This window comes from Bos indicus x Bos taurus, chromosome X (genome assembly GCF_003369695.1).
Source record: "Bos indicus x Bos taurus breed Angus x Brahman F1 hybrid chromosome X, Bos_hybrid_MaternalHap_v2.0, whole genome shotgun sequence".
NCBI classification, from domain to species: Eukaryota; Metazoa; Chordata; class Mammalia; order Artiodactyla; family Bovidae; genus Bos; species Bos indicus x Bos taurus.
In genome coordinates, this window is record NC_040105.1 from 107,253,041 (window position 1) to 107,277,438 (window position 24,398).

A 24,398-nucleotide genomic window follows, 5' to 3' on the forward strand; every position below is an offset into this window, starting at 1 on the left:
TGTGCATTTGACATCAGCTAAAAGATCCCCAGTCCCCTCTGTCTGAGGATCCCAGTTCCTTCAGCCCCTGTGTCCCAGATCTCCTCCTCAAGCTGAACAACTTTTCCCTTATACATAGAACCCATGTTGGCCCAGATTTTTCAGTCCCCAGGGGGAGATCCTCAAAACCCTTCTTGGAGAAATATTCTCTCTCCTGCACTGGAACAGAGCCCTGATTTCAGCCTGACCCCAGGCCAGCAGTTAGGGGCTTCCAGGTCTCCTCAAGATTCCCTATGTCACCCACAGACACATCCCTCCCAGTGCCTTTCCTCAGAGGGGCTGAATTGTAGGGGAACCAAAGAAACCATATCTAGTTCACATTAGGGTGGCCTGTCATAGCTGGACAGGATCTGTCCACCCCACCAACACCCTCACTCTGACTTTCCCTACACCTTCCTGCCCTAGACACTCCACCCAAGAAAGACAGACCAGGCTCTGGACAGTGGTCTGGGCTATCTCAGCATCTTCTCCTTCCATAGGCACCTTGGCATTGAGGCATTCCCATGGCCATGAGCCAAAACAGGTCTCCAGAGGAGAGAACCAAGGGAGACGCTGGGAGAACAGAGTGGAAGCTCACGGTGAGAGGCAGAGTTGGCAAAGCTGGGCTCTAAGCCAGCTCTATAGGAAGGACACAGCCCCGGTCCCTAAAGGACAACAGACTGCTTGACTGGGCAGCTGAGTGAACTTCTCTGTGAGTGTACACAGGATGGGAATGCCTTGTCCTGTCTGAGACAGTGGTGTGAAGCAGAACAAAACAGGACACTAGCATCATCAACTGCTCTGTGTCCAGCGAGAGTTAGGAAAATGCTCAATGTTTTTTCAGTTAAGTAGCACACAGGCGGGAAGGAAAGTCTTTGTTCCTGTCTCACAGAGACCATCCAGTAGCTTCAGGCTAGTCCCTGCACAAAAGGTGGAGGAGACGTCAGCTCTAAGGTCTGACTTATATTAGTAAGACCCTGATGAAATCTATTATTTTCCTTAGGCCAAAGATGCTTTCAAAGACATTTCCATATACTTCTCCAAGGAAGAATGGGCAGAGATGGGAGAATGGGAAAAAACTGGATATAGGAATGTGAAAAGGAACTATGAAGTGCTGATCGCTATAGGTAACAGGAACTGCTGGGTGCCTGTGAGCCTGGGAAACATGAAACAGGTCTTCAGCCTCAGTGTTTCCTTGGCTGTCTCTCAGGTGGCTTCATCTGCTCACAGTTCCCTTTTGTGTGGAGACTAACCTGGAGGAAATTTTTATTGTTTTACCAAAGTGGGATTGACCCTGGCAGTGCAGAGCTCACCTCTTGCCTTGTTCTACATTCTCCCAGCCCATCCTACTGATTTCCCTGACTTTGTGATACTTTCCATTGCTTTTGTGCTTTGTGCTTCCTTCTTAGAACATATATTTTGCTTCTTTCCAGGTTTAAGAGCCACTCAACCAGCTTTCATGCATCACCGCAGGCAGGTCATCAAACCCCAGGGAGATGATACTGAGGATTCTGATGAAGAATGGACACCACAGCATCAAGGTGAGGGGCCAGGAGAATGTAGAGGAGTCTTCCCAAAACCAGCCTGGGCTAAGGTCTCAACTGCATCTCAGCCATTAGCAAAGAAAACATAATTTTCAGCATTCTGAAGTGGTTGTGGCTGAATATTGACATAAGCCTGAATGAAGATGAATGTATAGGTTTTCCAGTGTAATTCTCAAAAGCTTTTTCTTTAAAATTTATGATTCTTTTTAAAAAGAATTATTTTTGCTAAACATTCTTAATGAAAGGCAATTAAAGATACCTTAGGCTATAAATTCATCAAAGAGATTTCTAATAGTAATCTCATAATAATTCGGTTATTGGAGTAAATCTCTTAGAAGAGCAAATGATTAACATATTATGTCAAGATACATTATTTGTGTGTAAAAAACTAACACCACATGATCTTCTTACCCTGCTGCTACTGCTAAGTCGCGTCAGTCGTGTCCGACTCTGTGCGACCCCATAGACTGAAGCCCACCAGGCTCCTCTGTCCCTGGGATTCTCCAGGCAAGAACACTGGAGTGGGTTGCCATTTCCTTCTTCTTCTTACCCTAAGGTGAAACAAATTCTTTGTTTTGAATCTGGGAAAGGGTTTGAGATAACTGTATATTCTCCCTTATCTTTCCCACATTTCACTGACCAGAAACAGCCTCAGGTAAATAAAAAATTAAGTACACTCACTATAAAATAAAAGTGAGCAGCTCACTTCCTCTTCTGCTGCTCAGAGAGTTTACAAGAGGTAATCTGCCTAGACTGGAGAAAACAATTTTGATAATTCTAGGATTCTCCATCAATGGATTTCTGTTCTCCCAGATTTTTAAAAATTATTTATTTAATTTTGGGTGCACTGGGTCTTTGCTGCTGTGCAGGGGCTTTCTCTGGTTGCAGTGACTGACTTCTCGTGGCAGAGCACATGCAGGCTCAGTCGTTTGTGACACACAGGCTTAGTTGCCCTGCAGAAAATGAAATCTTCCTGGACCAGTGACTAAACCTGTGTCCTCTGCATCGGCAGGCAGATTCTCATCCACTCTGCCACCAGGGAAGACCATCTGTTCCCTTAGGTTATGAAAACTAGTGTAAGAGAAATGAAAACCAAAGGTTTTGACATGAAGAGAGATTCTTCATAGGGAATACATACCCCATGGTTCACCATACCTCTGCTGCTGCCGCTAAGTTGCTTCAGTCATGTCTGACTCTGTGCAACCCCATAGACGGCAGCCCCCCAGGCTCCCAGGTCCCTAGGATTCTCCAGGCAAAAACACTGGAGTGGGTTGCCATTTCCTTCTCCAATGCATGAAAATGAAAAGTGAAAGTGAAGTCGCTCAGTCACGTCCGAATCTTAGCAACCATATGAACTGCAGCCTACCACGCTCCTCCATCCTTGGGATTTTTCAGGCAAAAGTACTGGAGTGGGGTGCCATTGCCTTCTCTCACCATACCTCTACACATCTTTATTTACCTTCTTAATTTCTGAGTGTATGGTACACTATTGCTGACTATGTACACATTGCTCTACAGCAAATCTGTAGAACTTTTTCATCTTGCATGACTGAAGCTTTACACATACTGAGCAACAATTCTCCAATTCTTTCTCCTCATAGTCCTTGGCAACCACAATTGTATTTTCTGTTTCCATGGATTTGATTAATTTACGTACCTCACAGAAGTGGAATCATGCAATATTTGCCTTTTTTTTAATTGGTTCATTTCACTTAGCATAATATCATCAAGGCTTATCCCTGAGGTCACATATGATAAAATACTTTTTTAAGGCTTCAAAACATCCCATTGTGTGCATGGGTATATAATATATATGATATATATAATCTTTATCTGTTTATCCACCAATGAACATTTAGATTGCTTCCACATCTTGCCAACTGGGAATAATGCTGCAATGACCATAGATGTGCACAAGATTTATTCAAGATCTCGCTTTCAATTTTTTATGGAAATATACTCTGTAGTTGGATTACTAGATCATACAGCAGTTCTAATTTTCTGAGGAAACTCCATGCTGTTTTCTGTAAAGGTTGCAACATTTTACATTTCCAACAATAGTGTATAAGTGTTCTAATTTCTCCATATACTTACCAAACTTGCTATTGTCCTCTTATTCATATTGGCCATCACAGAAGGTATGAGATAATTTCCATTGTGGTTTAATTTGTATTTCCCTATTGATTAGTAATATTGAGCATCTTTTCATATGTTTATTGGCATTTGTGGATGTTCTTTGGAGAAATGTCTATTCAATGCCTTCTCCCACCATGTTCATCAGCTCAGGCTGCCATAATGAAACAGACTGCATGGCTTAAACCACAGAAGTTTGTTTTCTTCCAATGCTGGAGCATGGAAGTGTGATATCAGGGTGCCATCATGGTCAATCAGGTTCTCTTCCTGGCTTATAAGTAGCCTTCATATTGGTGTATACTTATGAACCCCTTATTAGATACGTATTTTACAATATTTTCTACCATCCTGTAGTTTGTCTTTCACTCTGTTCCTTTGTTTCACTCTATTCATCCATTTCACTTTGTGTCCTTTGTTGCACAGAGGTTTTAAGATTAACATAATCTCATTTGTCTATTTTTACCTTTTACTAATACTTGCGCACTTGGTATCATATCTAAGAAATCATTCCTGATTCATGTCATGAAGCTTCACCCTTGTTTTCTTCTAAGAGTCTTATCAAGTCTTATATTTAGATCTTTAATCCATTCTGAGTTGATTTTTCTTTGTGATGTAAGATCTTCATTATTTTGCATATGGATATTTTGTTTCTCCAGGGCCATTTGTTACAGGGATTAAACTTTCCCTGTTGTCTTGACACCCTTGATAAAGATCATTAGACCATGTATCCAAGCGTTTACTTGTGGCTGTCTATTCTGTTCCATTGATTGGTACCTCTGTCTTTATGCCAGTGGGCTTCCTCAGTGGCTCAGCAGGTGAAGAATCTGCTTCAATGCAGGAGACACAGGAGATGCAGGTTCAATCCATGAGTTAAGAAGATCCCCTGGAGAAGGAAATGGCAATCCCCTCCAGTATTCTTGCCTGAGAAATCCCCTAGACAGAGGAGCCTTGTGGGCTACAGTCCAAAAGGTCGGAAAGAGTCAACACAATTGAGTGACTAAGCACGCACTTTATGCTGAAACTACGCTTTTTGGTTCCTGTACCTTTGTAATATGTTCTGAAATCAGAGACCTCCAGTTTTTCTGTTCTTTCTAAGATTATTTTGTCTATTTGGGGTCCTCTGAGATTCCGTATTAACTGTAGGATGGACTTTCTATATCTGAAAAAAATTCCATTGGGATTTTAATAGGACACTGAATCTTTAAATTGCTTTGGGTAGTATGAACAGTTTAATAATATTAAGTCTCCAAATCCATAAATGTGAGATGCCTTTCTATTTAGTTGTGTCAGATTCCTTTCAGCAATACTTTGTAATTTTCAATGTATAATTCTTTCATCTCCTTAAGTTTACTCCCAATTATTTCATTCTTTTTGATACTATTATAAATAAGATTATCGGGACTTCTCTGGGGGTCCACTTGCTAAGACTCTACACTCCCAATGCAGAGAACTTGGGGTCAGTCCCATAGCAGGGAACAAGATCCTACATGCCACAACAAAGACCTGGCACAAATAAATAAATAAAAATTTTTTTTAATTCAAATTAGCTCTTGACTACAGCTTTAAAAATATAAATAGGATTTTTTTTAATTTCCCTTTCTGGAATGTTGATTGTTCATGCATGGAAAGGTATTTGAATGTTGATTCTGTACTGTGCAACTTTCTGTGCAGGTTTTTTTGTGTGTGTAGAATTTTAAAGATTTTTTAAAATCATGTCGTCTGTGAACAGACATAATTTTACTTCTTTCTTTCCAAATGGAAGTTTTTGGTTTCCTTTTCTAATCTAATGCCCTGTCGAGGACTTCTAATATTATATTGAATAGAAATGTTGAGAATGGGCATCCTTGCCTTTTTCCCTTGATCTTAGAAGTTTTCAGCTTTTCACTGGTGACTATGATGTTAGAGACAGACTTTTCACATTGACCTTTATTATATTGCAGTCACTTCTGTCTATTTCTACTTTGTTGAATATTTTTGTCATGAAAGGCTAGTAAATTTATTATATACTTTATGGACCTCAGATGAAGCACAAATGAAGTTTCTTTTTTTAATTTTAAGAAAATTATGTAATGATCCCAGTGGAAGCATAGGAGTTGATGATACAGAAATCAGTTTCCATTCCTCCTTTGCTATTCCTTGTTCTTGTCACTCTCTGGCTCAGAATTCTTTGTCCTTAATTAGAATGCCCAGAGATTGGAAATATTTACCGACCAAAACACTGTTTCTCATCATTTTCTAGGTAAACCTTCTAGGAAGGCCTTCAGAATGGAGCACAGAAAACACCAAAAGGTGAGTATTTCCTAAATCCTATTGACAAAAAAATCCTCTTCATGGATCCAGTCACAGGTGAGAATAGGAAAAAACAGAGATCCTGGAGACTGCTGCCTTCCTGTCCTGAAACTTTAGCACAATGCCTGATATCATCACCATCTTTATAGTTAGTAAGAACAGCAACAATAGTAGGCTGTTCTATTTGTTACATTATTTTCACAATATTATAGACTTTAAGCCTTTTATGTGAATAAACTTACTTAAACCTTAAAATAATCCTACAGTACCTATAAGTAGGTATATAGCTATCATCATTATAGATCAAGGAACTGAGGTTTAAAAAAATGTTTGATTACGTATCAATGGTAACGCAATCTAATCCAAAGCACCTTCTCTAAACCCCTTACAAACTGGTTAAAACATTCATAGGTCAATAAAGTTTATTCATACATCTAATTCATACATCTTTATATCATTCACCTGAGAGATGTTTTAAAACTCAGTTCTTTTGTGCTGTGCTAGTGAGGGTGGACTCTGGGAGTTGGTGATGGACAGGGAGACCTGGCGTGCTGCGGTTCATGGGGTCGCAAAGAGTCGGACACAACTGAGCGACTGAACCGAACTGAGTGAGGGATATGCTAAGACATCTGACTAAGGGAAGCCTTAGGACATGTTGGGCAGTTTGTAGAGTGGATGGTCCAAAATGAAGACGCTTAAGGACATGTTGGACAGTTTGTAGAGTGTATGGTCCAAGATGAAGAAGCTTAAGGATATGTTGAGCAGTTTGTAGAATGGACAGTCCAAGATGAAGAAAGCGACATGATCCCTACCTCAGAGCCTCCCACTCTAATAAGAGGAAGCAACTCGCAGCCATGACAAACCTCAGGTTTAAGACTCAAAAACAATAAGTAAGAAAATAACTGTAGGATGCAATCCTAAGATGGTGGAGGAATAGGACAGGGAGACCACTTTCTCCCCCACAAATACATCGAAAGAACATTTGAATGCTGAGTAAATTCCACAAAACAACTTCTGAATGCAGGCACCCAGAAAGGCAGCCCATTGTCTTCAAAAGGAGGTAGGAAAAAATATAAAAGATAAAAAGACAAAAGAGGTAGGGACAGAGATCCATCCTGGGAAGGGAGTCTTAAAAAAGAGAGAAGTTTCCAAACACCAGGAAACACTCTCACTGGCGAGTCAGTGGCAAGCCTTGGAACCTCAGAGGGCAACATAAGGAGGAAAAATAAATAAATAATTAAAACCCACAGATTATGTGCCTAACGACAACTCTCAGCCGAGAAGCAGTGCAGACACTTGCACCCGCCACTACCAAACGGGGGCCGGACAGGGAGGTATAGGCTGCATTGCTTAGGGTAAGGACCAGGCCTGAATGCCCCAAAGGCAATCTGAGGGAACTAACCTGAGATAGCAACCCAGACTGTGGGATAGCTATCCCACGAAAAGCCCTAACCTAAGACACAACCAGGCCCGCTCACAGAACAAAGGACTGAGCAGAGGTAGCCAGCTGCGGACCAGCCCATCCCCCCTTGGAGACAGGCAGGCGAGGGCAGCCAGAGCCAGAAAAGGTCAATAGCGGCCCCAGAGAGGCATCCTCTACCAAACTGCAAGCAGGCTTTGTTGCTAACCAAGACTTCTTGGGATTCTGGTCGGTCAACATCTGCCGGGAGGGTTGCAGGCAGAGATCAGCGCCCCAGAAGAGATGCACAGCACACCTGGAAGGCATGCCCGTTGTACACCCAGAAAACCAAGCAGCTGGGATGGGGGAGGCAATAAGTTGCAGCCCCCACCTGGGGGCAACCGTGCCTACCAAGCACCTGCTCACCTGAGCTGCCCAGACCTGGGAAGAGCACAAAACACAGGCCCAATCAAGTCTGTGCCTCTGTGGAGTACCCAAGAACCTGAACCTGAGTGGTTTAGACCTGAGAAGTGCATACAACTTAGGGCCTGCCTCAGACAGTTCCCAGCAAAGCAACCCAGAGCCTAAGCAGTGTATACAGGGAAAGCACACACGCCATGAGCATGGGCAAACCCAGTGTGGCCGAGCCACTGCAAGCACACTCCAGTGATATTTGTTGGCAGTGTTCCTCCATCCCCACAGCATGACTGAACAAATGAGCCTAAAAAAGTGATCACCACCACCCCCTTGTGTCAGGGCGGAAATTAGACACTGAAGAGACCAGCAAACAGAAGAAGCTGAAACATAGGGAACCTCCTTGGAAGTAACAGGTGCAATAGATTAAAACCCTGTAGTTAGCACCAACTACAAGAGATGGGAATACCAGACCACCTGACCTGCCTCTTGAGAAACCTATATACAGGTCAGGAAGCAACAGTTAGAACTGGACATGAAACAACAGACTCGTTCCAAATAGGAAAAGAAGTACATCAAGGCTGTATATTGTCACCCTGCTTGTTTAACTTATATGCAGAGTATATCATGAAAAACGCTGGGCTGGAAGAAGCACAAGCTGGAATCAAGATTGCCAGGAGAAATGTCAATAACCTCAGATATGCAGATAGCACCACCCTTATGGCAGAAAGTGAAGAGGAACTAAAAGCCTCTTGATGAAAGTGAAAGAGGAGAGTGAAAAAGTTGGCTTAAAGCTCAGCATTCAGAAAACTAAAATCATGGCATCTGGTCCCATCACTTCATGGCAAATAGATGGGGAAACAGTGGAAACAGTGTCAGACTTTATTTTTGGGGGCTCCAAAATCACTGCAGATGGTGATTGCAGCCATGAAATTAAAAGACACTTACTCCTTGGAAGGAAAGTTATGACCAACCTAGATAACATCTTCAAAAGCAGAGACATTGCTTTGCGAACAAAGGTCCATCTAGTCAAGGCTATGGTTTTTCCAGTAGTCATGTATGGATGTGAGAGTTGGACTGTGAAGAAAGCTGAGCACCAAAGAACTGATGCTTTTGAACTGTGGTGTTGGAGAAGACTCTTGAGAGTCCCTTAGACTGCAAGGAGATCCAACAAGTCCATTCTAAAGGAGATCAGTCCTGGGTGTTCTTTGGAAGGAATGATGCTAAAGTTGAAACTCCAGTACTTTGGCCACCTCGTGAGAAGAGTTGACTTATTGGAAAAGTTGACTTATTGAAAAATCCCTCTGATGCTGGGAGGGATTGGGGGCAGGAGGAGAATGGGGACGACAGAGGTCGAGATGGCTGGATGGCATCACCGACTCAATGGACATAAGTCTGAGTGAACTCCGGGAGTTGGTGATGGACAGGGAGGTCTGGCATGCTGCAATTCATGGGGTCGCAAAGAGTCAGACACGACTGAGCGACTGAACTGAACTGAACATAGGAAGGGTCCTATAGATCTTGTGAAGTACAAGCCAGATCAAGGAACTATCTGAAAATGAACTGACCACACACTGTCCACAACAACAGTGGAGAAAGTCCTAGATATATTTTTACTACTATCCATTTTTAAATTTTTTTTAATATTTAAGACCTCTATTACTCCTTTAATTTTCATTTTTATAACCTACTATTACTTTGCAAAAAAAAAAAAAACTATTTTAAAAGCAAACTTCAGGTGTATATATATATATATATTTTTTTTTTTTTTTTGAGAATCTAACCTCTACACTAGATTTTTAATCTTTGCTTTTTGGTACTTGTTATCAATTTTGTAACTAAAGAACACAATCTTCAGTACCTGTTTTTACTTGGGAGCAAGATTACTGGCTTGAATGCTCTCTCCCTCTTTGGACTCTCCTTTTTCTCCACCAGGTTGCCTCTAATTCCTCCCTCCCCTTTCTCTTCTCTACCCAACTCTGTGAATCTCTTTGTGTATTCTGAGCTGTGAAGAACACTTTGGAAACTGATTACTGGCTAGATCTGTCTCTCTCCTTTTGATTCCCCCTTTTATCCTGCTGGCTACCTCTGTATACTTCCTCCATCTTCTCTTCTCTTTGTAACACTGTGAACATCTCTGAGGGATCCAGACTGTGGAGAGCACATAAGGAGATTACTGGCTAGCTCACTCTCTCCCCTTTTGATTCCCCCCCTTCTCCTCCTGTTCACCTGTATCTCCCTCTTCCCTCTTCTCTTCTCCATGTAACCCTGTGTACCTCTCTCAGTGTTTTGCACTGTGGAGAAACTTTTCGTCTTTAACCTAGATGTTTTATCATCAGTGTAGTATAGATGGAGAATTGAGGCTACTGTAAGAATAAGACTGAAAACCAGAGACAGGAGGCTTAAGTCCAAATCCTAAGAACACCAGAGAACTCCTGACTTCGGGGAACATTAATTGATAGGAGCTCCTCAAATGCCTCCATACCAACACTGAAACCAAGCACCACCCAAGGGCTAAGAAGTTCCAGAGCAAGACATACCATGCAAATTCTCCAGCAACACAGGAGCATAGCCCTCAACTTCAATATACAGGCTGTCCAAAGTCACAACAAACCCACTGACAGCTCAAAACTCATTACTGGACACTTCATTGCACTCCAGAGAGAAGAAATCCAGCTCCACCCACCAGAATACCGACAAAAGCTTCCCTAGCCAGGAAACATTGACAAGCCTACCATTCAACCCCACCAACAGCAAGGAACCACCACAATAAAGAGGAACCACAAACTGCCAGAATAGGGAAAGGCCAGCCCAAACACAACAATACAAACAGGATGAAAAGGCATAGAAATGCCAAGCAGGTAAAGGAACAGGATAAATGCCCACCAAACCAAGCAAAAGAGGAAGATATAGGGAATCTACCTGATAAAGAATTCCAAATAATGATAGTGAAAATGATCCAAAATCTTGAAAATAAAATGGAGTTGCAGATAAATAGCCTGGAGGAAAGATTTGAGAAGATGCAAGAAAGGTTTAACAAGGACCTAGGAGAAATAAAAAAGAGTCAGTATATAATGTATAATGCAATAAGTGAGACCAAAAACACTCTGGAGAGAACCAACAGTAGAATAACGGAGGCAGAAGATAGGATAAGTGAGGTAGAAGATAGAATGGTAGAAATAAGTTAATCAGAGAGGAAAAAAGAAAAACCAATTAAAAGAAATGAGGACAACCTCAGAGACCTCTGGGATAATGTTAAACACCCCAACATTCGAATCACAGAAGTTCCAGAAGAAGAAGATAAAAAGAAAGACTATGAGAAAATATTTGAGGAGATAATAGTTGAAAACTTCCCTAAAATGGGGAAGGAAATAGTCACCCGAGTCCAAGAAACCCAGAGAGTCCCAAACAGGATAAACCCAAGGCAAAACACTCCAAGACACATATTAATCAAATTAACAAAGATCAAACACAAAGAACAAATATTAAAAGCAGCAACGGAAAAACAACAAATAACACACAAGGGGATTCCCATAAGGATAACAGCTGATCTTTCAACAGAAACTCTTCAGGCCAGGAGGGAATGGCAGGACATACTTAAAGTGATGAAAGAAAATAACCTACTGCCCAGATTACTGTACCCAGCAAGGATGTCATTCAAATATGAAGGACAAATCAAAAGCTTTACAGACAAGCAAAAGCTGAGAGAATTCAGCACCACCAAACCAGCTCTTCAACAAATGCTAAAGGATCTTCTCCAAACAGGAAACACAAAAAGGGTGTATAAACTCAAACCCAAAACAATAAAGTAAATGGCAATGGGATCATACTTATCAATAATTACCTTCAATGTAAATGGGTTGAATGCCCCAACCAAAAGACAAAGACTGGCTGAATGGATACAGAAACAATACCCCTATATATGTTGTCAGCGAGAGACCCACCTCGAAACAAGGGACACATATAGGCTGAAAGTGAAGGGCTGGAATAATATATCCCAGGCAAATAGAGATCAAAAGAAACAGGAGTAGCAATACTCATATCAGATAAAACAGACTTTAAAACAAAGGCTGTGAAGAGACACAAAGAAGGACACTACATAATGATCAAAGGATCAATCCAAGAAGAAGATATAACAATTATAAATATATATGCACCCAACATAGGAGCACTGCAATATGTAAGACAAATGCTAACAAGTATAAAAGGGGGAATTAACAATAACACAATAATAGTGGGAGACTTTTAATACCCCACTCACACCTATGGATAGATCAACTAAACAGGAAATTAGCAAGGAAACACAAACTTTAAATGAGACAATGGACCAGTTAGACCTAATTGATATCTATAGGACATTTCACTCCCAAACAATGAATTTCACCTTTTTCTTAAGTGTACATGGAATCTTCTCGAAGATGGATCACATCCTGGGCCATAAATCTAGCCTTAGTAAATTTAAAAAGCCTGAAATCATTCCAACCATCTTTTCTTACCACAGCGCAGTAAGATTAGATCTCAATTACAGGAGAAAAACGATTAAAAAATTCCAACATATGGAGGCTAAACAACACGCTGCTGAATAACCAGCAAATCACAGAAGAAATCAAAACATGCATAGAAATGAATTAAAGTGAAAACATAACAACCCAAAACCTGTGGGACACTGTAAAAGCAGTGCTAAGGGGAAGGTTCATAGCAATATGGGCATACCTCAAGAAACAAGAAAAAAGTCAAATAAACAACCTAACTCTGCACCTAAAGCAACTAGAAAAGGAAGAAATGAAGAACCCCAGGGTTAGTAGAAGGAAAGAAATCTTAAAAATTAGGGCAGAAATAAATGCAAAAGAAACAAAAGAGACCATAGCAAAAATCAACAAAGCCAAAAGCTGGTTCTTTGAGAAGATAAATAAAATTGACAAACCGTTAGCCAGACTCATCAAGAAACAAAGGGAGAAAAATCAAATCCATAAAATTAGAAATGAAAATGGAGAGATCACAACAGACAACACAGAAATACAAAGGATCATAGGAGACTAATATTTATTGGCAACTATATGCCAATAAAATGGACAACTTGGAAGAAATGGACAAATGCTTAGAAAAGTAGAACTTCCCAAAACTGAACCAGGAAGAAATAGAAAATCTTAACATACCCATCACAAGCATGGAAATTGAAACAGTAATCAGAAATCTTCCAGCAAACAAAAGCCCAGGACCAGATGGCTTCACAGCTGAATTCTACCAAAATATTTAGAGAAGAGCTAACACCTATCCTACTCAAACTCTTCCAGAAAATTGCAGAGAATGGTAAACTTTCAAACTCACTCTATGAGCTCACCACCACCCTAATACCCAAACTAGACAGAGATGCCACAAAAAAAGAAAACTACAAGCCAATATCACTGATGAACATAGATGGAAAAGTCCTTAACAAAATTCTACCAAACAGAATCCAACAACACATTAAAAATATCATACATCATGACCAAGTGGGCTTTATCCCAGGGATGCAAGGATTCTTCAATACCCACAAATCAATCAAGGTAATATATCACATTAACAAACTGACAAATAAAAACCATATGTTTATCTCAATAGATGCAGAGAAAGCCTTTGACAAAATTCAACATCCATTTATGATTAAAAAAAAAAAACCCTCCAGAAATCAGGAAGAGAAGGAACATACCTCAACATAATAAAAGCTTTATATGACAAACCCACAGCAAACATTATCCTCAATGGTGAAAAATTGAAAGCATTTCCCCTAAAGTCAGGAACAAGACAAGGGTGCCCACTTTCACCACTACTACTCAAAAGAGTTTTGGAAGTTTTGGCCACAACAATCAAAGCAGAAAAGGAAATAAAAGGAATCCAGATTGGAAAAGAAGAAGTAAAACTCTGACTGTTTGCAGATGACATGATCCTCTACATAGGAAACCCTAAAGACTCCACCAGAAAATTAATAGAGCTAATCAATGACTATAGTAAAGTTGCAGGATATAAAATCAACACACAGAAGTCCCTTACCTTTGTTTACACTAGCAATGAGAAAATAGAAACAGAAAGTAAGGAAACAATTCCATTCACCATTGCAACGAAAAGAATAAAATACTTAGGAATATATCTACCTAAAGAAACTAAAGACCTATATATAGAAAACTATAAAACACTAGTGAAATGAGTCAAAGAGTACACAAGTAGATGGAGAAATATACCTTGTTAATGGATTGGACGGATCAGTATAGTGAAAATGAGTATACTACCCAAAGCAATCTATAGGTTCAATGCAATCCCTATCAAGCTACCAACGGTATTTTTCACAGAGCTAGAACAAATAATTTCACAATTTGTATGGAAATACAAAGAACCTCGAACAGCCAAAGCAAAATTGAGAAAGGGAACTGGAGGAATCAACCTGCCTGACTTCAGGCTCTACTACAAAACCACAGTCATCTTTTTTTTTTTTTTTTTTTGCCGGGAACTGGAGGCCAGAGGAGGAGCCATCAGATGGGAGAAGGAGCTAGAAGGGCCGTCCTTGGGGTTCTGGTATATGGCTGAGTTTCTGACGGACAGAGGGCTGTACAGATGCTCCCTGGAGGAAGTCTTGAGTCTTGAGGAAGTACTGGCACAAAGACAGAAATATTGATCAATGGAACAAAATAGAAAGCCCAGAGATAAATACACGCACCTATGGACACCTTATCTTTGACAAAGGAGGCAAGAATATACAATGGATTAAAGACAATCTCTTTAACAAGTGGTGCTGGGAAAACTGGTCAACCACTTGTAAAAGAATGAAACTAGAACACTTTCTAACACCATACACAAAAATAAACTCAAAATGGATTAAAGATCTAAATGTAAGACCAGAAACTATAAAACTCCTAGAGGAGAACATAGGCAAAATACTCTCCGACATACATCACAGCAGGATCCTCTGTGACCCACCTCCCAGAATATTGGAAATAAAAGCAAAAATAAACAAATGGGACCTAGTTAAAATTGAAAACTCTGCTCAACAAAGGAAACTATAAGCAAAGTGAAAAGACAACCTTCAGGATGGGAGAAAATAATAGCAAATGAAGCAACTGACAAAGAATTAATCTCCCAAATATGCAAGCAACTCCTGCAGCTCAATTCCAGAAAAATAAATGACCCAATCAAAAAATGGGCAAAGAACAAAATAAAAATTTCTCCAAAGAAGACATACAGATGGCTAACAAACACATGAAAAGATGCTCAACATCACTCATTATCAGAGAAATGCAAATTAAGACCACCTTGTGGTACCATTATTGCCAGTCAGATTGGCTGCTATCCAAAAGTCTACAAGCAATAAATGCTGGATAGGGTGTGGAGAAAAGGGAACCCTCTTACACTGTTGGTGGGAATGCAAACTAGTACAGCCCCTATGGAGAACAGTGTGGAGATTCCTTAAAAAACTAGAAACAGAACTGCCATATGACCCAGCTATCCCACCGCTGGGCATACACACCGAGGAAACCAGAATTGAAAGAGACACATGTACCCCAATGTTCATTGCAGCACTGTTTATTATAGCCAGGACATGGAAGCAACCTAGATGTCCATCACCAGATGAATGGACAAGAAAGCCGCGGTACATATACACAATGGAGTATTACTCAGCCATTAAAAAGAATACATTTGAATAAGTTCTAATGAGGTGGATGAAAGTGGAGCCTATTATACAGAGTGAAGTAAGCCAGAACGAAAAACACCAATACAGTATAATAACACATATATATGGAATTTAGAAAGATGTTAACAATAACCCTGTATGCAAGACAGCAAAAGAGACACAGATGTATAGAACAGTCTTTTGGACTCTGTGGGAGAGGGCGAGGGTGGGAGAATGGCATTGAAACATGTATATTATCATATGTGAAACGAATCATCAATCCAGGTTTGATGCATGAGACAGGGTGCCGGGACTGGTGCACTGGTATGACCCAGAGAGATGTGATGGGGAGGGAGGTGGGAGGGGGGTGTTCAGGTTTGGGACCATATCTACACCCGTGGCAGATTCATGTCAATGTATGTCAAAACCAATACAATATTGTAAAGAAAAAAAAATAACAGTGATAAATGAACTGCTAAGTCAGTGGCCAAAAAAAAAAAAAAAAAAAGGTAACTGAAGGACTTCACATAGGTTACTTGCTTTTGAGTAGAAACTCATCATCTGCACATGATTTCAAATGCTTATTCTTGTAGGAGGAAGTAACAAGCCCTTCCTCTGAGCTCTGATTAGGCAACTATCCTGTATGGAATCATTTGTTTAGCCTGCCCCTGTGTTGTCAGCTTTGAGAGCCTAGCCCATACCCCTTAATTCTCAGAAGTCCAGGCTCAGCTCAAAGCCCCTGAGGGCCTCCTGAATGTTTTGTGAATGAGTGACTCCACATTTAAGTTTTCATCTAGGAATAAGAATTCAAGGAATGCTGAAGATAGTATTTGTGAGCTAGACTTCAATTATAAAGGCAGTTGAGGGAATATATTGATGGCAAGGGTGTATGCTGACATTCATACTGTATTAAATAGCTCACACAACGATTTGTTGAATATTATTAAATTTCATGTCCACTGTAACATTGAGAATTAGAATGTATACCTATTTATGCATCAGGAAATTGAGGAGAACCAGCTAGTCGTACAGCCTTCTTCAAGCAGAATTGATGAGTCCAGCTACTTTAATTCGAACATTGTAGGACATAGCAACCTGCAACGTTCAGCTCATTTTCTTTATTGTCTAAATGTCCTTCTGCCAGTCGTTTTTCTCTTCTCAATCTCACTGCTTTGTCACCATACTTTCCAGATGTGTTTTGTCCCCTCTGTAATTTTTCATCCTTCCTCAACCATCAAACATCCACTAATTAATAGAAAAACCACGGATTTCCTTATGAGCCCTTACCCTCTTCTTTCCCTGACCTCCAACTATTCTCCCTGCCTTGCTCTTACCTTTATGCAGAATATTGAAGGGGAATAACCTTAAGATATGAATTATAGTTTTGATTCATTGCCCACTTAGGTCCTTGTTTTACATTCCAGTGTTCAGACTTCCCCTCCATCAGGTATTTCCAATAATTTTAAAAGTATTAACTAAAGTCATGCATGTGAAAACACTTCATACAGTCCTAAAGAACTAAAGAAATACATATTCTCTTTTACTCACATCTAAGGGAAAGTCCAGGGGACCATTAAGTAAGGTGTCCAGTTTGAAGAAATTGCAAGGAGCAGCAAAATTGCTGAATACAAGTGGCTCCAAGTGGGCTCAGAAACCAGCGAACCCTCCCCGAGAAACAAGGACCCTTGAACAGCACTCCAGACAAAAAGTCGGTAAGAGAAAACTTGGAGAGTTGCTCTAATTGGTTCCTCTAATTCCTGTAGAAAAGGTAAAAAGTATGGCGTAGGTGTGTGGTGTGGACTTTGGGTAGACATGGGTTTAAGGTGGACTGATCTGAGACATGAAGTTAGCACTGGGACCTGAGGAAAATCTTATACATTTTCTGAGGTCCTGATTGTTCATCTGTAAAGTGAAGATAAGGATACATAACTCATACAGTGTTTGAAAGCATTACATTAAATGCAATACTGCTGACACATACAAGTGGTTCAATAAATCCAGCTGTGATAATAGGGACCATGCTTTATTAGTGTTTATGCCCAGACCTCTGCTCAATGCCTTATGTGTCATGTGCCCTTAACATTTATTTTCTGAATAGATGTGTCAGTGAACCATTTCCTAAGTAAGAAGGTTGGGAAGTAAAACCTACTAACAGGAAGTGCAGGAAGATAACACTGAACTGGGCATCTGTGGAATCTCAGTATCCTGAACTACTAGATAAAGGCAGAACAAACAAAGTATAGAGAAGGGACTTTCTAGTGGTTAAGTGGTTAAGACTCCATGCTTCCACTTCAGGAAGTGTGGGTTCCATTCCTAGTCATGGAACTAAGATCCCACAGGCCATGCAGCGTGGCCAATAAATAAATAATGTAACATGAAAACAATAAAATACAAAAGTAAAAGTTTGAAAAATAAATGGAAAGAAAAAGTTTTGACAAAGTGTATAGCTGACAAGTATGAGATCTCACAGATCACTGTTTTTTCTGATAAAACAGTGACTAACTCTCCAGACCCCACCATCCTTGCTTAGCTTCTGTTCTCCATCTTAGAACTCAGAAGAAAGGAGACTGACATGAAGAGGTACAGTCTGCGAGAAAGAAAGGGCCATGTGTACCAAGAGGTCAGCGAGCCCCAGGATGATGACTACCTCTGTGAGTGACCCCGCTGGCCCATTCATGAAGGGGTTATGAGGCCTTGATCCAATAACTTCACTTCACCATTTGGTTCTCCTATCATCTCCTTCCTCTATGTCTTGGGGTACAGGATCAAGGCCAAATGCCATGAGTTCCCCAGTTCTTTCCGAAGGTCTTTACGACCACCAACATCACTATACCTCCCCTCATCCCTGTTGCTCTCACCTCCAGATTGTCAGGAGTGTCAGAACTTCTTCATTGACAGCTGTGATGCCCACGGGCCCCCAACCTTTGTAAAGGACTCTGCAGTGGAAAAGGGGCATGCCAACCGCTCAGTCCTCACTTTGCCCCCTGGGTTAAGTATCAAACTGTCAGGCATCCCTGAGGCTGGGCTTGGAGTGTGGAACGAGGCGTCTCATCTGCCTCTGGGCCTGCACTTTGGCCCCTACGAGGGCCAAATCACAGATGATAAAGAGGCCATCAACAGTGGATACTCCTGGCTGGTGAGAAATAACCCTCTTTCTATGTCCTCTGGCCACTAATCCCTTGTGTGTGTTGGGAGGGGTACTTCATATCTACATTAAAGGATGCAGATGGTGATGACATGGTCGGCAATGACACAGTCAGCCCTGTGTACTGTGTGCACTGGGCATGAACACAGATTCAGTTCAGTTCAACCGCTAGTCGTGTCTGACTCTGCGACCCCATGATCCGCAGCACACCAGCCCTCCCTGTCCATCACCAACTGCCAAAATCTACCCAAACCCATGTCTGTTGAGTCAGTGATGTAATCCAACAATCTCATCCTCTGTAGTCCCCTTCTCCTCCTGCCCTCAATCTTTCCCAGCATCAGGGTCTTTTCAAATGAGTCAGCTCTTCGCATTAGGTGGCCAAAGTATTGGAGTTTCAGCTTCAACATCAGTCTTTCCAATGAACACCCAGGACTGATCACCTTTAGGATGGACTGGTTGGATCTCCTTGCAGTCCAAGGGATTCTCAAGAGTCTTCTCCAACACCACAGTTCAAAAGCATGGATTCTTCAGTACTCATCTTTCTGTATAGTCCAACTCACATCCATACATGACTACTGGACTACATGAACACAGGACTTCTATATAAAGATCAGAGGAATGTGGGAGACAGTGGTACAGGCACACAGGACTTCTAGCTAAAGATCAGAGGAGAGGTGAGAGACAGCAGTACAGGCATACAGAAGTGACTCCTTCCTTGTGGAGCCCTTGCCTTCAATGTGCCAATAGACTCAGACTTAAAATTATGATTAAGGAGCTTACCATGTGGTCTGACTGGAAGCTGAATCCATGCAGGCTGAAGAGCAGAATGACAGCAGAGGGAATAATTTATTCTATTACTTCCACCAAAAAAATAAATAAAGATGAAAGCTTGTATCTCTTTTCTGACATTCAGATCACCAAAGGGAGAAACAGCTACGAGTATGTGGATGGAAAGGACACGTCTTTGGCCAACTGGATGAGGTGAGTGCAATGAGTCTGCAGTTTGTAGACTCCACTCCTCCCTGAAGCCCACACCCCTTTCCTTCTCAACCCGTCTCCCTCAATAGCTTTTACATCTTCTTTCCTCTTTTCCCTCCATATCATGCTCTTTCATTTCAAAATATGTTAGAAAGAAAAGAAGAAAAATATAGCATGTGCCCTCAAAATATAAGTCTATATGCTCAACAAAACTGAGGTACTTGAAAACAACTTGAGGAGTCTAGATTCACCAAGGACACTTTAATTCACTTAATTGACACTTACCAAGCACCTTATGCCCCAGTTTAGACAGTGAACTTCATTACTGAAGCAGATCACACAACCCATGTCCTTTTGGAGAAGATGCTGAAGACAGACATGAGCCAGTTGATTTTACAAATAGTAACCTTAATTTTTCTATTTTTGAATAACTGCACAGTGCCAGGATAACCTAAAATGGGAAACCTTGAGTCCACGTGGGCAACAACCTCCCTAGGCTCGGTTCCAGTGAGAAGTGGGCCCTGAGGCCTGGGGAGGAATGTGGGGCAGAATGGCCATGAGCATGCCCCCTCTCTGAGGGCCTCTCCTTTCATCAATGCAGAGAGAAAGTGAATAAACTATTACTGTGGTGTGTCTCAAGCTATGTCAGAGCACTCTACAAGTTTCCATGGGAGGGGGTGGGCAAGTGAATAGGACCCTGGATACACATGGGGAGATTGGAGAAAAGCCTCGGGAGAAAAGGCAGGTTGGGGTGAGTGCTGAGGGATGCATGCTAGCCTAAGAGCACCAAGTCCTGTGAAATGAAAGAGAACTTAATTCAGAGTTTAGAGGAGCTGGAGGTTACCAGTCTTACGGACAGTCCAGGTGGAAACAAGTCTGGAACTGGGCTCTGTACAATGGCTAATTAGGTAAGGAGAGGAAAGCATTCCAGCTAGGAAGAGGATGAGAAATAGGATCTGGAAATAGGAATTCACATGCCATGGTCAAAGGTGTGAACAGACAGTCCCCATGAGGGGCAGTGGGAGCCATGGTGGCCTCAGCCTGAAGGCAAGGAGCTGGGCATGGTCTGACAGTAGAGGGGACTCATCACCTGTGGTTTCTTTCCCTTTCTTGGCCTCAACCCCAGGTATGTGAACTGTGCCCGACACTATGAGGAGCAGAACCTGGTGGCCTTCCAGTATCATGGGCAGATCTTCTACAGAACCTGCCAGGTGGTCAGGCCTGGCTGTGAGCTGCTGGTCTGGTATGGGGACGAGTATGGCGAGAAACTTGGCATCAAGTGTGAAAGCAGGGGGAAGAGCATGTTTGCAGCCGGGGGAGTAGAGGGTCACCCCTCTTCCAGCACCCCACCCCATTCTGGGGAGCTTCCCAGGTCCGATTCTGAACCATAGTACAATCTGGTGTAAAGTCAGTCAAGTCACAATTAAAATTCCTCAAAATTTGATTCATTTCATGACTGTTATGAAAAATATTTATATTAAAATGTTAGTTCTAATTTTCAATACTTCATGCAAAAAACCTGTACCATCACCTTCTGCTGAAAGTCTTAGAAGCTAAAAGCAAGTTTTCTAGCACCTACCAGCACTCTCACCTTTACCTGTTTCTCCCTCATTTACTCCACATTTCTAAGTGACATGTGTACAGTGATTTGCATTCAGTTACTGTTTCAGGTTGTTGTCATGTGAGTTCATATTCTGTGCCAGTTAGGGCCCCATGCACTGAAACAGACAGAACCACTGCCTTGGGGCAGCACTGGATTCATACTAGACAGGGGCTGGTGCTCTAAGCAAAACTGGTGCAGGAAAAGTGCCTCAGATTAGAGTGAGCAGGGGGTGGGGTGTGGAGCAGGATGGTGTAGCAGAATCTCTGCAGAGATAACACCTCTGGGAAAGGATTTCACGCAGGGGAGCAGCCAGTATTGCAGCCCCTGGGCCGGGAAGAGAGGCGATGCCAGTGGTCCTGGGAGGAAACACAGAGGGAGAGGAAGGAGGCTGGACAGAACACCAAAGCCTCAGCACCTGTGTCCATGTGCAGGCCCCAGGGGTCTTCCTGGATGACACAGAACAACCATGTGGCTTTCAGCTGCAAGCAGTATATTCTTTGTGCCAAGATGATGATTCGGTTCATTTTTGGGAAGAGACAGCAGTGGGGAGTCCCCTCAGAGGTCAGTTCATTGCCAGACATGAGGGGAGAGTGGGCTGGCTGAAGATGCATGGAAGTGAGGGTGTGAGGAGTCTGGCTGGAGATGTATTTTTAACCAGGGCTTCCTAGTGCATGTTAAATGGACTAAGAGTCAATGAAATAAATGAGCCTGCATTCACCCTGAACATGGCCTCTGAGAGGTCTATGACACACCAAAGCAACCATTATTCTGCATTCACCCAATGGACAGCCTCTGAGAGGTCTGTGACAGGTAAGAGTGACCACAAGGCTGCAGTCACCCATCTTCTTAATGTCCCTGTCTTAAGGAGAGTGTTTGCCCAGCGGTTAGTGGTATAAACAGGCATATAAAGCTTTTTAGAGCACATGACTCACCAGGGGATAATTAAAGTAAGCAGGACACACCTTGGTGATTGGCGTCCTCAAGACAATACCCATCAAAGAAAGACCCCATGGAAAGAGCCACCCTTTGAAGCCAAATGGATCGAAGTCAGTGAGTCTCCACCCTCAGGAGTGTGGGTCCAGGTGAGTAGGTGACAGACACTACCCAGCTTAGCTGGATGGTAGCCAGTGGCGTCCCTACTGTCCAGAAGAAGCTTGGTTCAAGTCTAAGGACTTCACAGGGGGCTACCCAACCACTTCATGTGTGGGACCTCAGGTAATGTCCCTGATTTATGGCTGGGGAGGTTGAAGAGGGGGTGCACTCAGAGTTCCTGGTCCCCTTGGGCATTTGTTACTCAGGTTCACCATCCCTGCCTTCCTGGGGACCACCATCTCTGCCATGTCTGTCATCATCTATTCCATTCCCCCTTCCGAGAAAAGCTGAGATCTGGGTAACAGTGCTGGCAGGACCCATGCAGGCAGGATCTCTGTCCCCCCACTGTTTTTGAAAGGGCACGTTTCACAATGTGGTGGTAAGCCTTTCAAGAGCAGAGCACGTTACATGCTGAAAGCCTGGTCTGACTCAGGAAGAAAGCTCAGAGGGACCCCTTGTCCCCAACACAGTCAAGTGCTTGGAGCTGAGAGGAAAGGAGGAGTGAGGGCCGGGCTCCAGGAGAACTCAGGGGCTGGGCCCCAGCCCCACTCCTTCTCTGGGGTTCAGCCCTCCCAACAATCAGATGTGAGTTATGGAAGTTCTCCCGAGAGGCACATGCGCCCAGTTCACGGCCCTAATTTTGTGCCAGGACATATGGGGGTTCTCAGAGCACCAGGGAGGGCCTGATGGGCAGGGAAGCCCGAGGGATTTGGTCACCAGAGAGGGCCCATGACAGCACTGCCTTAACCTGGGGCTCCAAGACCCAGGGCTCTTGTTTGAGTCACACTTGTGTGGTGGTGTCTGCTGTATGCAGGCCACACTGCATCTGTGTCCCCACAGACCAAGCTCTGACAGAGCTATGGGCTTGGCTGGAGTGCTGGGGATGCTTGGTAAAGGACAGACAATACCAAGGTCAGAGCACTGCACAGGAAGTCTCTGTGAGTGGTTGAGAAGGGCCAGAGTCCCACCTGCCCCTGCTTGGAGGACGTGGATGTTCACCTAAGAGACCAGAGAGATCCCCATGCCTCTGACAACGGCCCCAGAGGACAGGCTAGCAGCATGCTGCCAGAACAAGGGTCACCCAGGACACCAGGCAGGATGTGCACTGGGCAGTAGCAGCAAACACTCCAGGCCACATGCAGGCCCAGTGACCCTGGGCAGACACAGACGGCCTCAGACTGTGTCAGCACCCTGACTTCAAGACCAGGGAGCTCCTGGGTGAGGGAGAGGTGGGGTCTCCCAGCACCTTGAAGACGTGGGCCAGCTTGTACTGCAGATTCTTTATGGTGCTGGTCTTCGATTCCAGAATGACTGAGGAGAGGAAGGTGTCGGGGAAGTGTGGCCTGACTCCACCGCAGGGACATCCACATAGGAGGCACTGCCGTGGGAAGGCTTCTGAGCGAGGTCCCGGTGTGTATCCATCCCCAGACCCCAGGGGGACCTAGCCTTGGGGCTGGCTGCCTCAGGTCACCCCATTGGCCAGGACCCCAGAGCCAGGCCTGACCACACAGAGTCCCCTGTCCACATCGCCCACTCTTTCTGTGACATCTCCCAGGTCAGAGGGCAGAGAGACGAGGCTCGGCTCCAGGCAGGGTGTCTGCCAGGTGTTGTCTGGCCTTCTGGCCCCTGGGCACCAAGGCCTCGTCTGTCCCGTCCCGGCAGCGCCCAATGACAGGGACAGCCCAGCCCAGGGGAATGCCACACACCACCACGGAAACACCAGGGAACAGACACTCAGCCTGCACCCAGAAGTGCCTCCCAGGGAAGCCTTCCCAGCACCCACCACACAGGCCACCACAGACCTTCCTCTCCTGTTGTGGCTTCTTCCAGCTCATCTTAGTGTCCAGGCAGATGGCAGCTGTGGCCTTGGCTAAGAGGCCAAGCTGCAACAGGGAGTGGACTTGGGCTAGGATGGCTGGAAGGCCAGGAAGGGGCTGGAGAGACCTTGAAGACACTGGAGCCAGGAGACCACGGAGCACACTGGCCTGGGTGCTCTGGCCAGGAAACCACGACGGCCCCTCCCGGAGGCTGAATGAGGGTCTGCACTGCAGGGACGGAGCCCTACCTGCAGCCCTCAAGGCCTACCTTCAGCTTGCAGGACATGAGTGTCAGGACTGAGAGGTCCAGGTTGGAGGCCGCCA

At 43.4% G+C, this 24,398-nt stretch overlaps 1 protein-coding gene across 1 annotated transcript; it reads left to right on the plus strand.

Moving 5' to 3' along the window:
- The first annotated feature begins 542 nt into the window (after positions 1-542).
- PRDM7 (PR/SET domain 7) lies at positions 543-22,548 on the plus strand. The gene is made up of 10 exons (XM_027535441.1): positions 543-617; positions 1,022-1,145; positions 1,452-1,559; positions 5,935-5,984; positions 16,995-17,151; positions 17,989-18,090; positions 18,304-18,575; positions 19,498-19,565; positions 20,689-20,865; positions 22,464-22,548. The coding sequence occupies exons 1-10, from the start codon at positions 543-545 to the stop codon at positions 22,546-22,548; spliced, it is 1,218 nt and encodes a 405-aa protein (XP_027391242.1).
- The last annotated feature ends 1,850 nt before the right edge of the window (positions 22,549-24,398 follow it).

Bases quoted from the DNA above. Each gene is read 5' to 3' on its own strand.
- PRDM7 (XM_027535441.1), top strand. From the start codon at position 543: ATGGCCATGAGCCAAAACAGGTCTCCAGAGGAGAGAACCAAGGGAGAC. The intron at 17,152-17,988 runs GTAAGAGAAAAC...TCTCCATCTTAG, and splicing joins GCACTCCAGACAAAAAGTCG to AACTCAGAAGAAAGGAGACT. The intron at 18,091-18,303 runs GTGAGTGACCCC...TCTCACCTCCAG, and splicing joins CCAGGATGATGACTACCTCT to ATTGTCAGGAGTGTCAGAAC.